General features: G+C 38.1%; 1 protein-coding gene across 7 annotated transcripts in view; it reads left to right on the top strand.

The window, feature by feature from the left end:
• Positions 1–18,014, top strand: part of PTPRM (protein tyrosine phosphatase receptor type M) — a 449,216-nt gene that overhangs the window by 361,433 nt on the left and 69,769 nt on the right. For all 7 annotated transcript variants that reach the window (XM_058830649.1, XM_058830647.1, XM_058830643.1 and 4 more), the window contains one exon: positions 425–612. In XM_058830649.1, coding sequence (XP_058686632.1) covers positions 425–612 — 188 coding nt within the window. The remainder of the gene's footprint in view (positions 1–424; positions 613–18,014) is intronic.

Below are 18,014 nucleotides of genomic sequence, written 5' to 3'. Positions count from 1 at the left end.
AAACATTTGCTCTAAATTTGCAGTGTAAAATGCAGCACTTTAGTAGTCTATAAAAGATGCAAGTCCAGTTTCATTCCATGGGACTTGTTGAAGTTTCAGAATGAAACTTCTATGCAGTTTAAGACAAAACTCCTGTTTTTAAATTTGTTTGCAATCAACTAGCAATATTTAAAACAATCTTAGAGTTTGGACTGCTCTGCAATGCTTCCATTGTAGAACTATGGACTTTGCCTCATTCCAATCAGTCTTGCAATTTCCGTGTGTAAACTGCTCATGGATTTACTGTTCTTCTGGTGTAGCCTTCACAGACAGAACCAATGCTGATGGTGTCAGATTTCTGCCATTCTTCTAGAAATCTTTGTAGTTTCTATTTCACTGAGTAACTGAAAATGAGCCAGTACATGATGAGATACTCTTTTTCTAGATGAAACCCACACGATGGCCAGTGACACAAGCAGCCTGGTGCAATCCCATACGTATAAGAAGAGAGATCCGGTGGATGTGCCCTACCAGACCGGACAGCTCCATCCAGCCATCCGTGTAGCTGACTTGCTACAGCACATCACACAGATGAAGTGTGCAGAAGGCTATGGATTTAAAGAGGAGTATGAAGTAAGTGTCAGGTCTAAGGATCTGATTATTATGTCTTCCGCACCACTGGTTGTATGTGTCTGATGCTGAGTTTTTGCGAGTGTGTATACTGCTTGCATTTTACAAGAGGTGGTGGTTTTTTGAACTTCATACTTTGTCGTGCCAGCTTTGTGTTATAAAAGTTGCTTAAATATGTAATTGTTTAAACTGGTATTTGTAGTATTAGATTTCCAAAACCCATGCTTCAGGCCACTTCCAAAGTCACTGATGACATTTTTTTCCCCTGGAACATAGAAAACAATTCATTCCTAGGAGGACCTAATCACTTGTCAACTTTCATTTGTGTGACTGACTTAAACAAGTTTGTTCCTGTGAGGTTTTTTATGCCACTGTTATTTAGAAGTGGTAGAACTGAAAATTCTTGTGTTTGAAAAAGATTTGCTCATCAGCCAAAACCTTTTATGCCCGCATTAAGCCTAGAGGAATACTACAATTAATTTATTAAAAAGAAAATAAAATCAGGACTGTAAAATGGAATTTATAGTGCAACCAATGACATGGCTTTTTAACTACAGTGGATCAAATGATTCTGCTGAGAAACAATTTCCAGGAAAATCACTTAATTTTCAGCCTACCAAGCTGATGAATGGCATCCCATTACAGACAGTAGGTGTAGTCATGACTAATGCCAGTAGATGCAATACATATCAGGGTGCAGTTTGTTAATAGTGGCAGGGAAGGAGGATTTAAAATGATGAAGCTGGAACCCGAAAGCTCCTCTTTATCTATGGAAATTTTTATAATCAGAGTGAACTATAACTAGCCATATATTTGAGGGTTTTTTCCATTGAACTACTGCAGTAATGCTCTTTTTCCTCCATATGCAGTGAATGTCTGCCCAATGTATTCTAGCACTGCAAAGGTTGCAAATCTCTTTGTTTACATTTCTGGCAGACTGATCCTGTCCTCTTTACAAATTTTAACTGGACAACAAAAGAATTTCTTCCTTATATATTATCAGAAGGATAAATGTCCAAATGAAAAGGAAGAAACTTTGACAGGGGATTTGTTTTGAATGAAGTCTCATAGATGGTTTTTGCTCTAACAAGACATTAGGATTATATAGTCTCACCAGGGAAAGAGTTTGATTCAGGAGAAATTCACACAGGATTCACTCTGAAAATAAATCTTTGAAACAGGAGAGAAAGTAAAGTAGCACATTGCCCATTAGGAGCACTTCAGAGGAGTGCAAGAATACAGAGCACTTGCTGTCATGGATAGTTTTAAGTGCTTTAAAATAAAACTTAATAATTAGGGCCACTATTCTCAATAATTCGGGCTATAGTTCACCATATAAGCATATATATGTAATTTTAAGTCCTGTTAGTGTCATGCACAAGTTTTTGGTGTAGCACAACTGACACGAAGGATAAATGTTGAAAAACTGTCTTTGAGCAGGCTGGTACTTACTTGATCACTACTCAGCTTTGCATTAGGATTTACTCACTTGGGATACTGAGTATGTATAGCTCCAAATACTCAGGGGCTTGGGGGAACACCCATTTTTGCAGGATTTTACCCCTTTGTTCTCCTGGGAGAAGGCTCCTGTTCCTGCAAGCGGGATCAGGCCCTTGCTCTGGGCGGGAGAGACTGATATTGTGCCTGTCTAGAACCAGCAAACATGCGGACATGTCCTTAGGGCCACACCGGTAGCAATTTCACTGCCTGCTTTCCCATCTGTTTCTTGGGCATGGAAAGAACACAGATGCATTTCTGTAACCTGTGGGCTTGAATGCAGACCTTCATTTGTGGCCTAGTGAAGTGCAAATGACCAGGATTACACAGAAATCCTTGAACTCTGGGAAATTTCCACATAGCTTGTCTGCAGTGGATCTTTAAAATCCTTTCTATCCCCTTCCAGACCCATAAGGAAGGAGAGATTTTATCTTGGCTCCAGTGGTGTTAGATGTCACACTGACAGGGTAATGTTGGCCTGATTTCCCAAGCACCCCTACACTGATTGTGGGTTATTTAATCTGTTCCCCAGTACTACAGCATGGGAGAGCTTTCACTGGACATGAGGGAGCCTCATTGCTCATCTTCTTTCTGCATTAAAGAAACAAAGAAACTAGAAAAGGGAAAAGTGACTTCCACAATTCATCACTTCTTCCTCCTTATGCCTGTCACCTTTTGGTTTCAGACTCAGTGGTTTCACAGGGATTTCACTATATCCTTTCGCAAAAATGTCCATCTGTCAAAGGGCCATAAATCCAAGTAACGAGTTCATCTGCTCCCTAAATAGATCAATTAATTAGGCTACTGGAGGCCAGCATGGTTTGGCATAGCTAGGGCAGAAACAGATAAATTCATTTAAGTCTTACAATTTCAGATAAGTTTTATTTTTAACCCTGCTTTTGGATCAACTTAAATTGGTGACTACTCAGTGTAAAGTGGTTCTTTGCCAAATTGAGGTTAGTTGACATAAGACAGTTCCAAATCGATTTCAGAGTGTCCACACAGGAGCTTGGACTGCTTTAACAGAATTGATTTAAAAACACACCTTTAATTAAACCAGTGCAACTTTGTGTAGATAAAGCCTTGAAAAATCAATTTCACATTATGTTCCATGACAGGGAGTTCTGAGCTTCCATTATCTCAAAACCAGAGGTTCCTTTGAAAAGCCAAGATTTGCAAAGGGTGTCCTGCTCAGATCAGCCTCACTTACTGTCACTAACAGGACTGTGTCAATAACAGAATTTTAAAAAAGATTCATCTGTATAGCTTTATCTTTAAGGCTTTCCTCCCTATCCTCTGTCTCATCTTCCCTCTCCTCCCCTCTGTCAAACACAGCCTTTCTCAAGGTTTTCTGGCAGTTAACCGTTTCAGTCCGGAAAATATTTTGTATCATTAAACCAATACTATTTCAGACATAGTAATATTATATACTGTCAGGATAAACTGCACTGAATATGTTCCTTCTGTGTTGCATGGTCTTCATTCTGATGTGTTGCACCAATATAACTGTACTAATGTCTGAATTATCATAGTTAAATAGATGAATATGGGCTCAGGGTGCCTGTCAAGGTCAGGACCATGAAATATATCATCTAATGTGTGTTAAACAATTCATTTCAGCTTAGCACTTCTGAGCACCCGTTATAGATTGGCAAAAGTATTTAAAAATAGGTTATCTGGCCGTGGTCATTGTTCAGCTATACCTTAGGTGGTTATGGTCAAAGGTGATCATTAAAAAGTGGATAATTTAAAGAGAATTTGGAGATGAGTGTTGAAAATAATTGGGGGTATGACAGAAATTCTGTTTTAATAGCAGTATATTCATTTAAATGGAACTTCAGAAGATATGCTAATGTAGCTATGCTAAAGTGGATGTGGTAATCGTCAGTAAAACCCAACTCGCTGAAAGAATTCCATTGGCCAATGGAATATCTGGGAAAAATAAAAAACAGTTTTAAGAAACAAAAATGGGGGGGAAAACTCTCTAAAACCAGTAGAAATACAGATCCTTGTTTGTGGAGGTAGAAGGTATTGCAGACAAGCAGGAATTTTTTTCATGGAGGTTTTTTGCCCCATAGGTGCCTACTTTGGATTTATTTTTTCTCCAAACCATTCTTAGAATAATGTCTGACTTTGAAAGAAGTCTGGTATAATTTCCATTTTCTGCTGTCAGGCAAAGCCATAACAGACTAGAATCCTGTCACTCAAACCCAGTCTCCAGTTGCATCTTTTCTTTCTCTTTGGTTCCTGCTGGAAGACAAATTTGCTGCCACACAACACTTTAAGACTTGTGCTTCTGGGACCCTGTTCTGAAATCTTGAAAACAGCAGGAAATTTGAGTATTTCTTTAATGTTATGTTATTATAGCTACTGGTAGGACACAGCTGGCCCTATTTTTTCCTGCCTGTTCCTTGTGACTCCAACTAATCTTTCTCACCACCAACCTGTACATTTTTATCACACCTTTTTCTCTGATTATATTTGATATTCTGCAACACCTGAGAAACACCTGACTGAGACAGACAGTACCACAATCAGTGCAGGTTATTTTCTATCTCACAAGACAGAAGTTACACAGAAAACAGATACTGGAACAGTGGGTGAGGATGGGGGTGTAAATACAGGAAGGACAGCATCTGTGTCTTCAAGAACCAGGAGCAGGTAACTGTTTCTCTCTGTTTTTGTAATACAGAGGAAAACTCATTTGAGATTTTAAATGTAACATAGATAGAGATGAAAGTGAAAGAGTTGGAACTTGTCCAGTGAAAAATGGCATGGAAAATTGTTAGAAGTACTCATCCATAGAGATCACTGCTATTATTTCATACATAATGAGGGATAACCCCAACAAATCAGGATATGAAGGTCCTTTATATGAGGCAGGTACTCCTCCTTTATCAAAGAATTTTCTTCAGGCATAACCACTTGCTTCACACTGCTGTGGGATCTGCAAAAGCCTTCCAACAACACCAGGTAACTTGTTCCTGGTTGGGATTATCCCAGACACTTGAGCACAGGAAGACTTGGCACTGTGGAGACCATATGTAGGAAGGTTGAAAGAAGTAGTAAAAACTGGCAACTGCCTTATCCACAAAGTATGTTTTGGTTTGTAAGTCCTAAGGTACTCCAGCTCAATGCCAAATTGCTGAAATAAAGGAATCCCAAACCTGAAACAGCATTCACTGGTGAATAACCTATGTTGTTAGTGACAGCTTCCCAGTGCATGCAATGTCCTTTTAAGTCTTGTAGAGGAATGGGTGACTTCCACTTGTTAATCAGCAAGAATCAGTTGTCAACAATTTTAACTGTGTGGCAGTTTGGGATTTTTTTCCATTCAGAGGAAGGGCAGTTATTTTGCTGAATGTGTGTTGTTGTCAGCGAGTTTTATGCAATTCTAAACCTATCCTTTATCACCCTGAATTTCTCTTCTTAACAGATTTCACACGGATGAGAAGTGCTGTCACAGTGCTTAATATCATTCATGTGACACTGCCTTATGTCACAGTGTGGTTAACTGCCCAGGGATCAAGATGTTCCACAGCTTTCTAAATCACACTGTTTTCCCTCTCCCACTCTTCCTAAATGCATTCTCCTCTAATTTAAATAAAATGCTTGTATATGCAGAAACAGCTCTCCGATTTGTTTTGTTTAAGCAGGTTTAATTAGAATTTATTCTTATCAACGAAAATAAATTTAGGCAGGTCATGGCTTCATTAGAAAGGCTTTGTGCTTTTATCTGTTTGAATAATAAAATTGCAGAGGTGTATAGACTAGAACACTTCCAGTATCCTTAGGATTACTCTCAGTGGGGTGAAGGCAGCTGTTTGCTCATGCTGTGATTCAGCTATTTTTGGTAGTGATCAGTCTGTGATTTACTTGGGTGTGGACCTCTTGTTTTCTTCTTAGCAGCCTAAACAGTCTGAATTGTGTGTGATCTCAGGCAGGACACCTAACAAGAACGAGGATAGCTAATTCAGCCAGATTTCATTCTTTGTGAAAGTCTGCCAGACTTAGTCCTGTATGTAAAGTTTAGACCATGCTTTAAGGAAATCCTGGTAGCTTTAAACTGCATCTTTGATGACCATTGTATCTCTTTAAGCAGTTAAAACAGGGACTGGTGGTATTGATCCACCCAGAAAAATGTTGGTCCACTCAAAAGTCGTGAGATATAGATTGTTAAGCTGATCAATTGGATGGATAAACAAGTGCAGGTTGTTCTTACGTAGGAACTCTGGCAGCTGTTTCAATCATTTGCTGCTTCCACTGGGTCTGGTAGTCCTGGCTCATGCTGAGGCAAACATATGAATGAGTACAAAATATGTCAGCAAGAAAAAATGTGCTGTAACATGCCATTTTTTCTTGGTCCTGAAGATGCCCTGGGAGTCTTTTCCATGATCAGATATTTAGCAGACATTTGTTTTATATCTCAGCATAGCTGGACTGAAAATCTAAATCTAATTTAAAGCATGATAAGCACCTCTGATGTTATTCCTGATCCATAATGAGTGAGCCTACATAAGCATTTAAAATGGATAATTTTAACTGTTGCATGCAGTTTTGTGGATGTGCCTCTGGCACTTCATTATCCTGTGGTAATAAAGTTTCAATTTGCTTTAGGAGGTTGTGGGGTTTTTTCCATCCTGAGTCCAGCCATCACAGCAGTCTTTCAGAACTCGTTTTAATCTTCCTCCCCTTTTTCCTGACCTACGACTCCATCATTAGGATCTTTTATTCTCTGAAGCCATTGCAAAATCTTTCTCAGTTTATTCTGGAAAGATTTGTGGGAATGTGAAATGTAAAATTGGAGCAATAAAAGAAATAGTTTCCAAGTTTCAGTGATTATTGTCAACTTAGTACTGAGCAGATCTCTGAAAATACTGTATCCATGTGTGGTAAGTCCAAGTAATTAACACAGGGGTTATATAATATTAATGGAAAGAATTAACCTTTTCCATCCTACTGCTTCCTTCCTGCATGTTTGGATGTACACAGAGGTCTATTATTATTAATAACAAACACACATCATTCCACTGTTTTAGCATGTGAAATCTGTTCAACATTATTCTCCTGCCTGTCTTGTCTTTGTCCCCTTTGGCAGCCACAGGCTGAGAAACAGTCAAACTGCACTAAGCAGACTTCACAGTATATTTTACTCTGGTGGTCTGTCAGTCATTTTTGCTGACTGATTCTGCTACTATGCTTTTGCTAGTATCAAATCTATGCTCTCTCTGTACCTATTGAAATCAGGGTTTAATTTCAGATTTAGCCAATCTATGTATTGTTACAGGCTGTTGAACACGACAGTGGGAAACTAAATGAGGGCACTGAACGTCATTTCAGCCATAATGTGAGTTTCCAGAGGGAAATCTGAAAGAATGGCTTTAATGCTTACAGCAGTAAGGTGATAGGTTAAACATGCTAAATGCTAGTGACAAGTATGATTTGAAAGAAAAGTTTTTGAAACATTGCAGGCTATTTGCTCCATATTTGCACCAGGCTGACTTATTAATTATTCAAATAAGACATTGAATATTTGATCAGAATCTGTAATCCCTTCTTCAGTTAACATATTATTTACTTTTGAAAAGTGCTGATGTACCATACTTTTCCCGTTGCACCTGCAAAATGAATTGGTCCAATTTATGTGCACAGAATAATATATTGTGCTTTAATGTTCAAGATATTATTCATTACTTCCTACTCATATAAACCTTCTTACCTTCTTCATATTTTATTAGTGCCCTTTAAAAAGACATAAAAAATCAGTCATGAAGTTATTCCATTTTAAATTATGCAGATGATGTTAAGTGCAATTATAATCTATTAATTATATATACACTCCGTGTTTTCTATAGATTGCATTTATTCACTACAAATAATTAGGCATTTTAGTGCATTTCTGGTCTCATGACCAGAGCATTATTACTGGCTGTTTGTAAAGTGAGAGAAACACTTTTCAAATCAAATTAAGCATAATTTAGCTATTGGGATTTTCATTCAGCATCAGTTTATCCACAGCATATGTAAAACATGAAATATTTTTATAAGGCATTAGTTTTAAATAAGTTAAAGTAGTTATTACAAATTCTTCAGGAAATGAAAATTTATATTTTTCTATAGCCTGTGGCTCAGAGTGTCTTTTAAGAAGTTTTCTACCTGGAATACAAGACTTCTTCCATGTTTCCTGTAGTGTTTTAGTGATTGTCCTGTCAATGGAACACATGCTCATCATCTTCTAACAGGAGTGATTTTTTTTGTTGTTAAAGCCATAATGATTTGATTGGCCCAAAAGAGTCTGCAGGAGGTGTTAAGTCCACTGAAAATCTGCCAGATCATAATTGGGCAGACAAGGGGGCTGGCAAGCTTCTGTTCTCTCCTGCTGGTTCCCTGCCATTGCCTCTGTCTGTGTGATAGCTGCTCCCCTGGTTACCCATCACACTGGGAATCTGTGATGCCCCTGCCTGCTCGGTTGTGGGGCTGTGCTGATTTCTGAGCTGCTTGGATCTGCATCTCATTAATTAACAGGGAGGTCACCCAGGGTCCACAGCAAGTCATTTCAGAGGTGTAGGGGACACGGCCTGCTGAACAGCTGTGAGAAGGTGCAGGCACCTTAGTCAGGCAAAGATGAGAGTAATGATGGGCAGAAAATCGGCCTCCAGAGCAAAGCTGATGGGAAGTCCAGAGCACCCCTGGAAACAAAACAGCCCAGGAGGTGAGCAGAAGGAAAAGCAGGCTGGCTTTGGGGACTTGTGAAATACGGTCAGTGAGAGTCAGAATTTCAGAAATGGTATGATGGCAGCATCAGCCATGTAAAATTATTGGAGGTATTGGGTTTGCAGCTCAGTTCAAGACTGATGAAATAATATTGACACTTCTTCACAAGACAGAAACATCAGGTCGGAGTCACTTGACATAAATCCACACACAAAAGCTGAAAGGTTTACGTCTGTAACATGATTTGGAAGCCAAGACAGGGAAGACCTGAAGTACATGTTTAAATTCAGTTGGTTTTAAAGGGATTTAAGGGACTGTTTTGAAGTTGCTTTGAATCTACCTTCTTTCCTGTTTTACATTTTACTGTTTACATAAATGGAAGCCACACAAGGGACATCATAGGCATGCTCATATAATAGTGAAGAAGCTTGTATATCTGTCCACAAAAACGGTGCGGTTTCTTCCTCTTAATATCTCTAAAAGATTCATGACTGACAGTGCTCTGCTTTGGTCTGTGTTAAAAATAAGTGGCATATGTTTCTTTTAAAATCATGCTGAGCTCAGTTATTACTCATCTAGCTTTAAGGTGTTTCCCTATGCTATAATAACTGTTCTTAATATATTTACAGAAAAGAAGTTCTTGTATCTACAAGAAAGAGGTCTGGGTTTCCAAGAGACAGGCGATCTCTGCTCTTACTCCACACACCAAAGGGAATAAAAAGAAATGAGGACCTTCCTTGATGCACAGGCTGGGGCTGTTCAGAGGCCGACATTGCTATTTGTTAGCCTTCAGCTAACAAAGGGAGCCTGCAGTAAAGGAGGCATAAGATCTTTTTTTGAAATTTTTGATTTTGGTCTCTGTTCTATGCTTAAAGGGTTCCTTTCTGAATAGAATGTCTCCTACTGCTTGCTTTGCGATGGTGGAAGCTTCCACACAGTGCAGTACTGGTTCCTGAACTAAGCATAGTTTCTGATTAGTCTGGGAGATGACAACAGGAATACTTTGCCTTTGATGCTTAAATACTCAGCTGTGTCACAGAGCCTGTGATATGAGATAATATTGCCATTCAGATTGTTTACACTAAATATCTACATGAGTCCTCTCTGTGCTTTCCCTTGCCAAAAATGATGGCCAGGAACAGACTTCCAGTATGACATAACAAATTTTAGAAAGGTAGGTCAGATCCTGCATCCTCTACTCAGGAAATAGCAGTAAAAGCTCCTACCTCCAACCCCATATGAACAGTTAGAAAAGAACAGAGGGGACTTAAATAGGTGGGAAAAAGCTTGTAGCACAAAGTTCGTTTTAGATTTTTCATGTCCTTCCAAAGCCCTCTGAATCTGAAGCGTGACTGTCAAGTTGAGACACATGCTTTTTAATCTTGAGAAAGTCTGCATGCAACAGTTCTTCAGTCTTTTGTGATCCCAGTATTGCTCTTCCATGTGCTGTCAACCATTAGTCATTGCCAGAACACTTTAGTGTATTGTTTGCTTGAAAAGTATTTCAGAACATTGTCTGCTGCATTAGGCTGTGATATCTGCTTCACTTAGCCTGGATTTTTTTTATCTGCAGTTGTTTCTGTTTTTCACTGGTATCTCCTGTCAAGCTGGACAAAGAAAACTAAAGTAGAAGTCTGCATTTTGGGTTTGTAGTTTTGCTCATTCAGCCGCTCATACTTGAACTCCAGCTTTTATGCTCTGTGTAGCACTCTCGTGCGCAGTTTCCCTAAATTTGGCATAATAAACTATGTAAAGATTATATGAGTAAGGAAATCCTTAGAAGTGACACAGAGCCATTTTATCAGCTCCAGTACCAAGTCTCTACTTTCTTTCTAGGACAGTGAAATATCACTCATTCCTGACTGCTGTAGCACCCCCTTAGGATATTCTGAGCTGTTCCAGAGATCAGTGTTACTTCTACAACGCTAACAGCAATTATTCATTATTTCTTAGAATACAAGGAATCAGGAGCACCCAACAAAGCTATTAAGCAGCAGGTTTAGAATGAACAAAAGGAAATATTTTTCACCCGGCACATAATTACATTGTGGAGCTCATTGCCTCAAGATGCTGTGAAGCCAAAATTATAAATGGGTTAAAAAATGGGCTAGACAAATTCATTATTAAACACAATGGCTGTGTGCAGTCTCTGGCTGAGGAAGAGATTGCTCAGGAAAGCCATTGATTGCTAGAAGCTAAAAGGGTATGCTGGGGAAAGATTCACTCTCTATTTGCTCTATTCTTCGTACTTCTTTGTAAACATCTGCTACTAGTTCTGTTGTAGAAAAACTAATCGGTTGTATGGACCTCTGGTTTGACCCAGTAGGGCTGTTAACTCACATAAAAAGATAAAAAAATAAATCAGTGTCCCTCTATATATACAGCAAACAATGTGATGTGAAAAGGTAATTCTTTCTCTTTTTTTCCCATACTGGTAGTCAGTTTTATAGAACTAACATCACCTCAGTTTATAAAGAACACAAACTGCTCCTTAAATCAGATAAAATCCTCAGTGTTTTCTAGCTCTTTTACTAGCTGTTCTCCTGGTCCACTGTCTTACTGGTGGGCCTCAGGACTGCTGTGTACTGGGCTGCACCTTGATGGTGCTGTAAAGGGAAAGAGAAAAAGAGAAAGAAATTCAGTTGTAAAATGCTTTTATATAAAAATGCATGTAGTTGCTATGCTAAAGCCTAGTCCTTGAGCCTTTATTCTGAGCAGTGCTTTATTCTGCAAAGAATCTTGTTTCCATTAATTAGACCCTTTCAAGAGAGTTATATTATTTACAGTACATTGAGGTAGTGGAATTAAACTCCTAGTGTGGGCAGTAAACCACTTCTTCCCATGTTTTGGAGAGCAAAATGGGCACTGTTATCTGAATTTTGAAGTTAAATAGGTCGAGCTTCCAACCATACCAAAGCATTTCCTTTGGTTTTGCACTGGGAAACACATTTAAAATCTAAGAAAATTTGGTGTCTTGCTGCTTTTCTAGTAGTTTTCTACACATTTCAGTTTTTCCACTGACTTTTTAATTGTCTCTTCTTTTACAACATCAGCAGCTTGAATTTTAAGTTTTGATGGTTACATTGTGAATCAAGTCTATAGAAGCGACAGTAGCTAGAACATACAAAAGTGTTTGAATACAAGGAAAATCACATAAATTGCTCATGCTTTTTATATGTTTAATTGTAGATCTGGTTTGAGATTGACATATTTTCCCTCCATTTGTCAGTTTTTTGCACAGCATTTGTGTTTATTTCACTGGTATTTACTAAGCACATGTATCTCTGGCATACAAAGAAAGCTAGAAAAGCTACACTATGTGCAAGATTTAGGGTTTCTTTAAAGTTTAACTGTTTTGTGGATTGCTTTTTATTTCTTGTTATTGGGACTGTGTGTTTCTTATTTTTTGGTGACATTTTTTAAAAACACTTTATTCCTGCCATTAATTGATATTTGAGCATTGCTGAGGTAGAAGGACAGTCTAGCTGGGAAGCATATGTCTTTAATTTTGACATAACTAGGAGGATGTTTTCTTTTAGCAGAAGAAGTATGCTACAGTGGAATTGCTTTAAATACCTTGTAGGGGATCAGGTTTTATCTTTTTAAAATAGTCCTTTTCCAAGGGCCAAGAAACTAACAGAGTTACTAAGTTTTTGTCTGACTGCACACTGACAGAGGGGTCTGCTTGCCCTTCAGTGAGTATTTACGCTCACTCCCTGCTGGAGTCCCTGGAAACCCGACTGACAAATCTGGAACTGTAATAGTAACGTGACTTTTCAGTGTCATGAAATATTTGGATATTGCTACCCACATGACTGTTTCAGTGTGGAGCAATAGTGTTTTGGAGTGCTCAAGCTTAATAGTGCAATAATTCTAAAAAAACCAGGCCAAACCAAAACCTAAAAATATTAGTTTCCTCTCTGTTTTTATGAAGAAAAAAATAAAAAAATACTCTATAGAAAGTATTATTTTGATTGTCACTAATGTACACCACATTTTTAAAAGCTGAAATTCATATGCATGATGCACTGAAGTACTCCATTCACCATACAGTTTCTGCCCACGCTTGGAAAAGTTTCAGCATCTTCTAATGAAAAACAGAAAAATTGTCTTGATTTGTGCCAGAATTCAATTGATCTGGTAGCATATCAAGTGTTTGTATTTTAAGTGGCATGACAAGTTTAGTTGCCAGCTATTGTGACTACAGTGAAGTTATAGAGAATGATAGCTTCCAAATTCAGGTAATACAAAAAAACCCACCAAACCATACTTTTTTGTGGTATTCAATTTATATGCTTTGAAATATGATCTTATGGAACTAAGATTCAGGTTGACTTAGGGCAAGATAGGGAGCCAAAGTGGGACATGTAAGACTTTACGTATCTCTTCAGCTATCTGAAATGAGGTTGTAACCAGGTGGGGATGGGTCTCTTCTCCCAGGCAGCAAGCAACAGGACAAAAGTAAACAACCTCAAGTTGGTGCCAGGGGATGTTTAGATTGGATATTTATTATTCCACCTATTGTCAGGATTGGAGCATTTCAGTGCTGGGTCACTCTTGTCCATCTAGCTCACTCTTCATCATTTTTTCTTGTTCCATCTGCAGAATTTGGCTCATAGAATTTATTAAGAAATCAAATAAATACGGACTTTACTGAGTTGTTATTTTAAACAACTAGTAATTGGCTTAATGAGAAACAGATGCCTGGAATCTTTGTATTGTCTTCTAAGGGAAATATTTATATAGAGATTCCAATTTTTTAAAGTTTTGTTTTATAGAGGGATGCAGAGAATAAAGGCATCTGCTGCTATTCAACAGAGCTGTTATAATGTTGGCTTGCCTCAATTAATCTATCTTGAGTTCAGTGTTATAATGAAAGGAAATGTAGAATAAAAATTTAGAGCTGCAACGTATATAAATCTTGAATTGTCCATGGATAGCTGATAAATTGCTGTGTTTTGTTCCGTTTATGCAAAAGATAAAATCAAGAAGCAGATTGCAGAATCCAAAATTACACATCAAGTCATTAAACCTCAATCTTCATTACTGAAGGATTGTTTTGATACTCAGCAAGATCATAATCTGAACAAAAGAGTAGCTAGGTGATATGTTCAGAAGGGAAAAAATCCACAGAATAATGTCATAGGTGTGATCTAAGTGCAGAACTATGATTGCTTCTTTTCTGTTCTTAAGGCTCTGAATATAAACAATATTTTGCACTGAATTTCTCTTTGTGACTAACCCTTTATTTCTTCGTTAGGTTTCATGTCTCTGAATCCATTTGTGTTAACAGAGACTTGGTAACTTTTCAGTTAGCTCTCTTTACTTCATAAACAAGTCACCTTCATCTCCTCACCATATTGTCATAAAACACCACCAAACTAGAGGAGAAGAAACATTCTTGTTCTACATTTGCCCAGTAAGTAACTCTATGACACACAAATTCCCATCTCCATCCTTATTGCTGGAGGTAGATTTTTTCTGTTTGTTAGTTCAGTACTTATTTCAATTGCAGAGTGTATTCTCTGAATATAGCTTTGTGAGTGATAAGTAAGAAGGAGGATATTCAGAGATCACCATTGTATTGCACAAGATCAGTACAAGTTCAGAAGGCTTTTCAAAGCTCTTTGGAAGTTTCTGTCTTGGGGATCAGGAGTATAATAGCTGATTACATGGAGAAAGAAGTGGACAATCCAAATGTCTATCAATAAGCTCCTGTGGATACGTGCTGTAGGGGAACTGTCATATATGCACTGTGTTTTTCTACTGCGAAGATATTAGTACCACATACCTGATGTTAGATGGATGATGCAGAACTGCTCTTCAAATAAGAGCATTTAGGGACAGCAACCCCTTTTGTCCCTCCTTCATTGTTAACTTCCACAGAGTACTTCCACTACACATTAACCATTAGCTCGGCCTTGGAATAGCCTCAGTTCAGTGTATTATATGTTTGAATGACCTGTCTGGTTTTAAGCCTGGTTGATTAATTTCTGCAGGATTACCTCTCTTGAAATGAGAAAGTGCTATATATATATGTTTCAAACATCAAAATAAGGCAATTCAGGTTGGTGAGCCACTGCTCTTCATTAGTGTGCCTGAGCTGGCACACACTGGTTGTACTAACGAGCAGTCTTGAGGCTGTATTGAAGGTCTGCTGTCTGTCAGTGTACAGTGAGCAAGCTAAAAATAATCAGGTTAACAATTGACAGCAATGCTTGTTGTCGTTGTCAATCCCATTACTACCTCTACTGTTTTTATGCTGGTTATCTTTATAAGCTCTTAAACACTCTGTGTTATTCTTTGAGTAGTTTCTCAGACAGACGGGAAATTGTCTAGGACCAACACCATTTTTTCGAAGTTTTCATCCACCTTTTCAGTAAGTGTGCAGTTGTCCAAAGGGAAGATGATTGACAGGAGGCAATTACAGAATGAGAGCCTGCAGAGGGATGTCTGGGAAAAGGCAGCATAACTTTAAAACCCAGAGCCAGTATTTTTGGAAAGCAAAGTAATGGGGGCTCCTGTTGCTGTGGAAGTTCTCAGTGGCTCTACTGTGACCCATTACTGCTCTCCCCAAAGCAAGAGAGTGTACAAAATTATAAGCTCAGGGACTGGATGCCAGCCAGGAAAAGTGGTAAATAGACATGTAGCTTTTAAATAGGAGATCTTTTTCTTTACACAAGGAAAATGCTGGCCTAAAAGTCAAGCCCAGAGGAATGTCTGATTGACTTTATATATGCGAGCAGATAGTGGATTTGCAAACAAGCAAAGCAGACATTGAGGCACCAAAGCTTCCTGTGAAGATCAAAAAATTTAATGAGCCAGCACAATGAAGTACTGTTCTTTTTTTGAAAGGGCACTGCAAGTAGACCTTTATCCCTTTTAGCATAGCCTACTGCTCTCACTTCCCTTGAAAAGTTCTATCTTATCCACAGGAAAAATAGCAGTGTGCAAAATATTTGTGTTCCATCTGTGCACGCCTGTGTACTCTGGCTTTTATCTTGTAGTTAAATGTGATGTCAGTGTTGCCTTGTAGCAGAATTAAAATCTTATTATGTGAGCTTTGTTTCTTTCTTATCTTCTATTCAAACTATATTAACTAGAGCAGCCGAGATACACTCATGGAAACCCTTGAGGCCCACTTAGTGAGCCAAATCTGAGGGGTGCTTTATCACTTCTGAAAGGTTAGATCAGCTGTGTGTACATTACAACTTGGATGAAGATGGGGGGGGGGGGGGGGTGTTATTCACTTTTCAAATTCAGCATTTGTTTGCTTTTGTTTCATTTTTCCACTTGCCGTTTTCTGGTGCTTCAGGGAATTTTATAACTTTGAAGGTTTTTCCAAATTGTGTGGTTCTAAATCACAAACAGCTTGTCTTTACAGAGGATTTGAAGATCTTATCAGGTTTTCTGTGCCTGTTTTAGCTGATAATTTAAAGTCAGGCAGTTCTTGTGAATTCTGAGCTCAGAGCATTGTCTCAATTACAATGATGTATTCAGATAAAATCAGGCAAAAATATTACTGGATTACCTAGAAAAGTGTCAGAAGTCACCTTTCTTATCAGTGTATGTGTCCATCAGTTTAATGTTGATCACCTTTCAAAAGAAATAAACTTCAGTAACCAGAATTGCCCAGATATTAAATAGTCTCTTTTCAAATAATATAGTTGCTCAAAGAATAATGTCACAGGCTTACAGCATCAGTCAAGTCATGGAAAAGAAGCATTTTCCCATGGAAAGTATTTCCCCCTTCAAAAAGGTTTCTTGGAATCCTTAAACCTTGTTTTGTTCATTACATAGCATATTTAGGCAATAAGTGAAGTGAAGCTCTCATCAATCACTATGTAAAACACGGGCGAACAGAAAATTTTAATAACTGCAACACAAAGCTTACCACTTCAGTCAAATGTAGACCTTTTCTGCTGGTGACTAATTTTTTTGTTTGTTTTTTTTTTGTATTTTCTTCCTCTCTTCCTCTCGCTGTCTCACTCTGATTTTTTCTTTTTAATTTCTTTTTTCTTTTCTTCCTTTTGTTTTATCTTTTTTGTTATATTTTAAACCAATTGCAAACTCTTTAATATAGGAAGAACAAATCTGCAGTCCTTGTCTTCTTTTTTCACAGCACATCTTTATGCTGTACTTCAATAATATTTCATTAGCTCTTTGAAACCATTCCCTGGGGCAAGCTTTTATTATTTGTAAAGTAAATCAAATATCAGAGTGCTAATCTTTAGGAGGAAAAATGGGCTAGACTCAGAAAAAATATTTAAATCTTTTATTAGCTTTTTGAATTAAAATTTGAAGTGCACAAAAATATTCCAAATAATGTTCTCAAAACTCTAAGGTATCTAAAACTAGTTTTTAGAAACCATCTGCCTGATAACATTCTGAGTACATTAAAGAAAATCTAGGAGTGATGTACCTCTAAGTAGTATTGTGGAAGGAATGTCTTGCTTGGCAGAAAGGAACTTGAAAAAGATTTTCCTGAATAAATTGGAAATTAAAAACAAGAGGTGAAAAATCTGGTTATAAGGGTACCTTGGAAACCTGCATTAGCTCAAATTCATACAACATTTTAAGACAGCTCTCCTTTCCAGCCTCAAACCGTTCAAACCATGTCATAGTGATCAGAGTGAGTATTTTCCTTCTGTCCAAGTCCTTTGAGGTATTTACATGTTACCCTTCTGAAGACAGTATAAAGAACGCAATTCAGAATTCACCTTACCTACACATTCAGTGGACTGTATGTGACCTGGAGTCCTGCTGCTTTTGGGTAAATCACAGAGTCCCAGGATGGTTTAGGTTGGAAGGAACATAAAAGATCATCTCATTCCCCCCCTCCTGCCATGGACAGGTGACATGTCTCCCTAGTTGCTCAGAGCCCTATCCAGCCTGGCCTTGAACCCTTTGAGGGATGGGGGATCCACAACGTCTCATTCCGATGCTTCACCATCCTTGTAGAGAAGAAATACCTGTGTCCTGTTGGTTAGGATTTCTCATGAAGAAATAAATGACTTTGCATCATTTTTCACTCGTGCGTACAACTAACCTGTAATTACCTCCTTCGGAACAACATGAGGGGGGAAGCAAGGAGATGGCTCAGTTAATGAATAATGATGCAGATAGTTTTGTTCACAAAAGGATGGATAGTGCCTGTGTGGTGATCAGTGTCGTCCTTTGGCTTTCTATCAAAG

Source organism: Poecile atricapillus, chromosome 2 (assembly GCF_030490865.1).
Source record: "Poecile atricapillus isolate bPoeAtr1 chromosome 2, bPoeAtr1.hap1, whole genome shotgun sequence".
Classification (NCBI taxonomy): Eukaryota; Metazoa; Chordata; class Aves; order Passeriformes; family Paridae; genus Poecile; species Poecile atricapillus.
The sequence above is the reverse complement of the archived record's forward strand: the minus strand, read 5'-3'. Positions and strand labels throughout refer to the sequence as shown.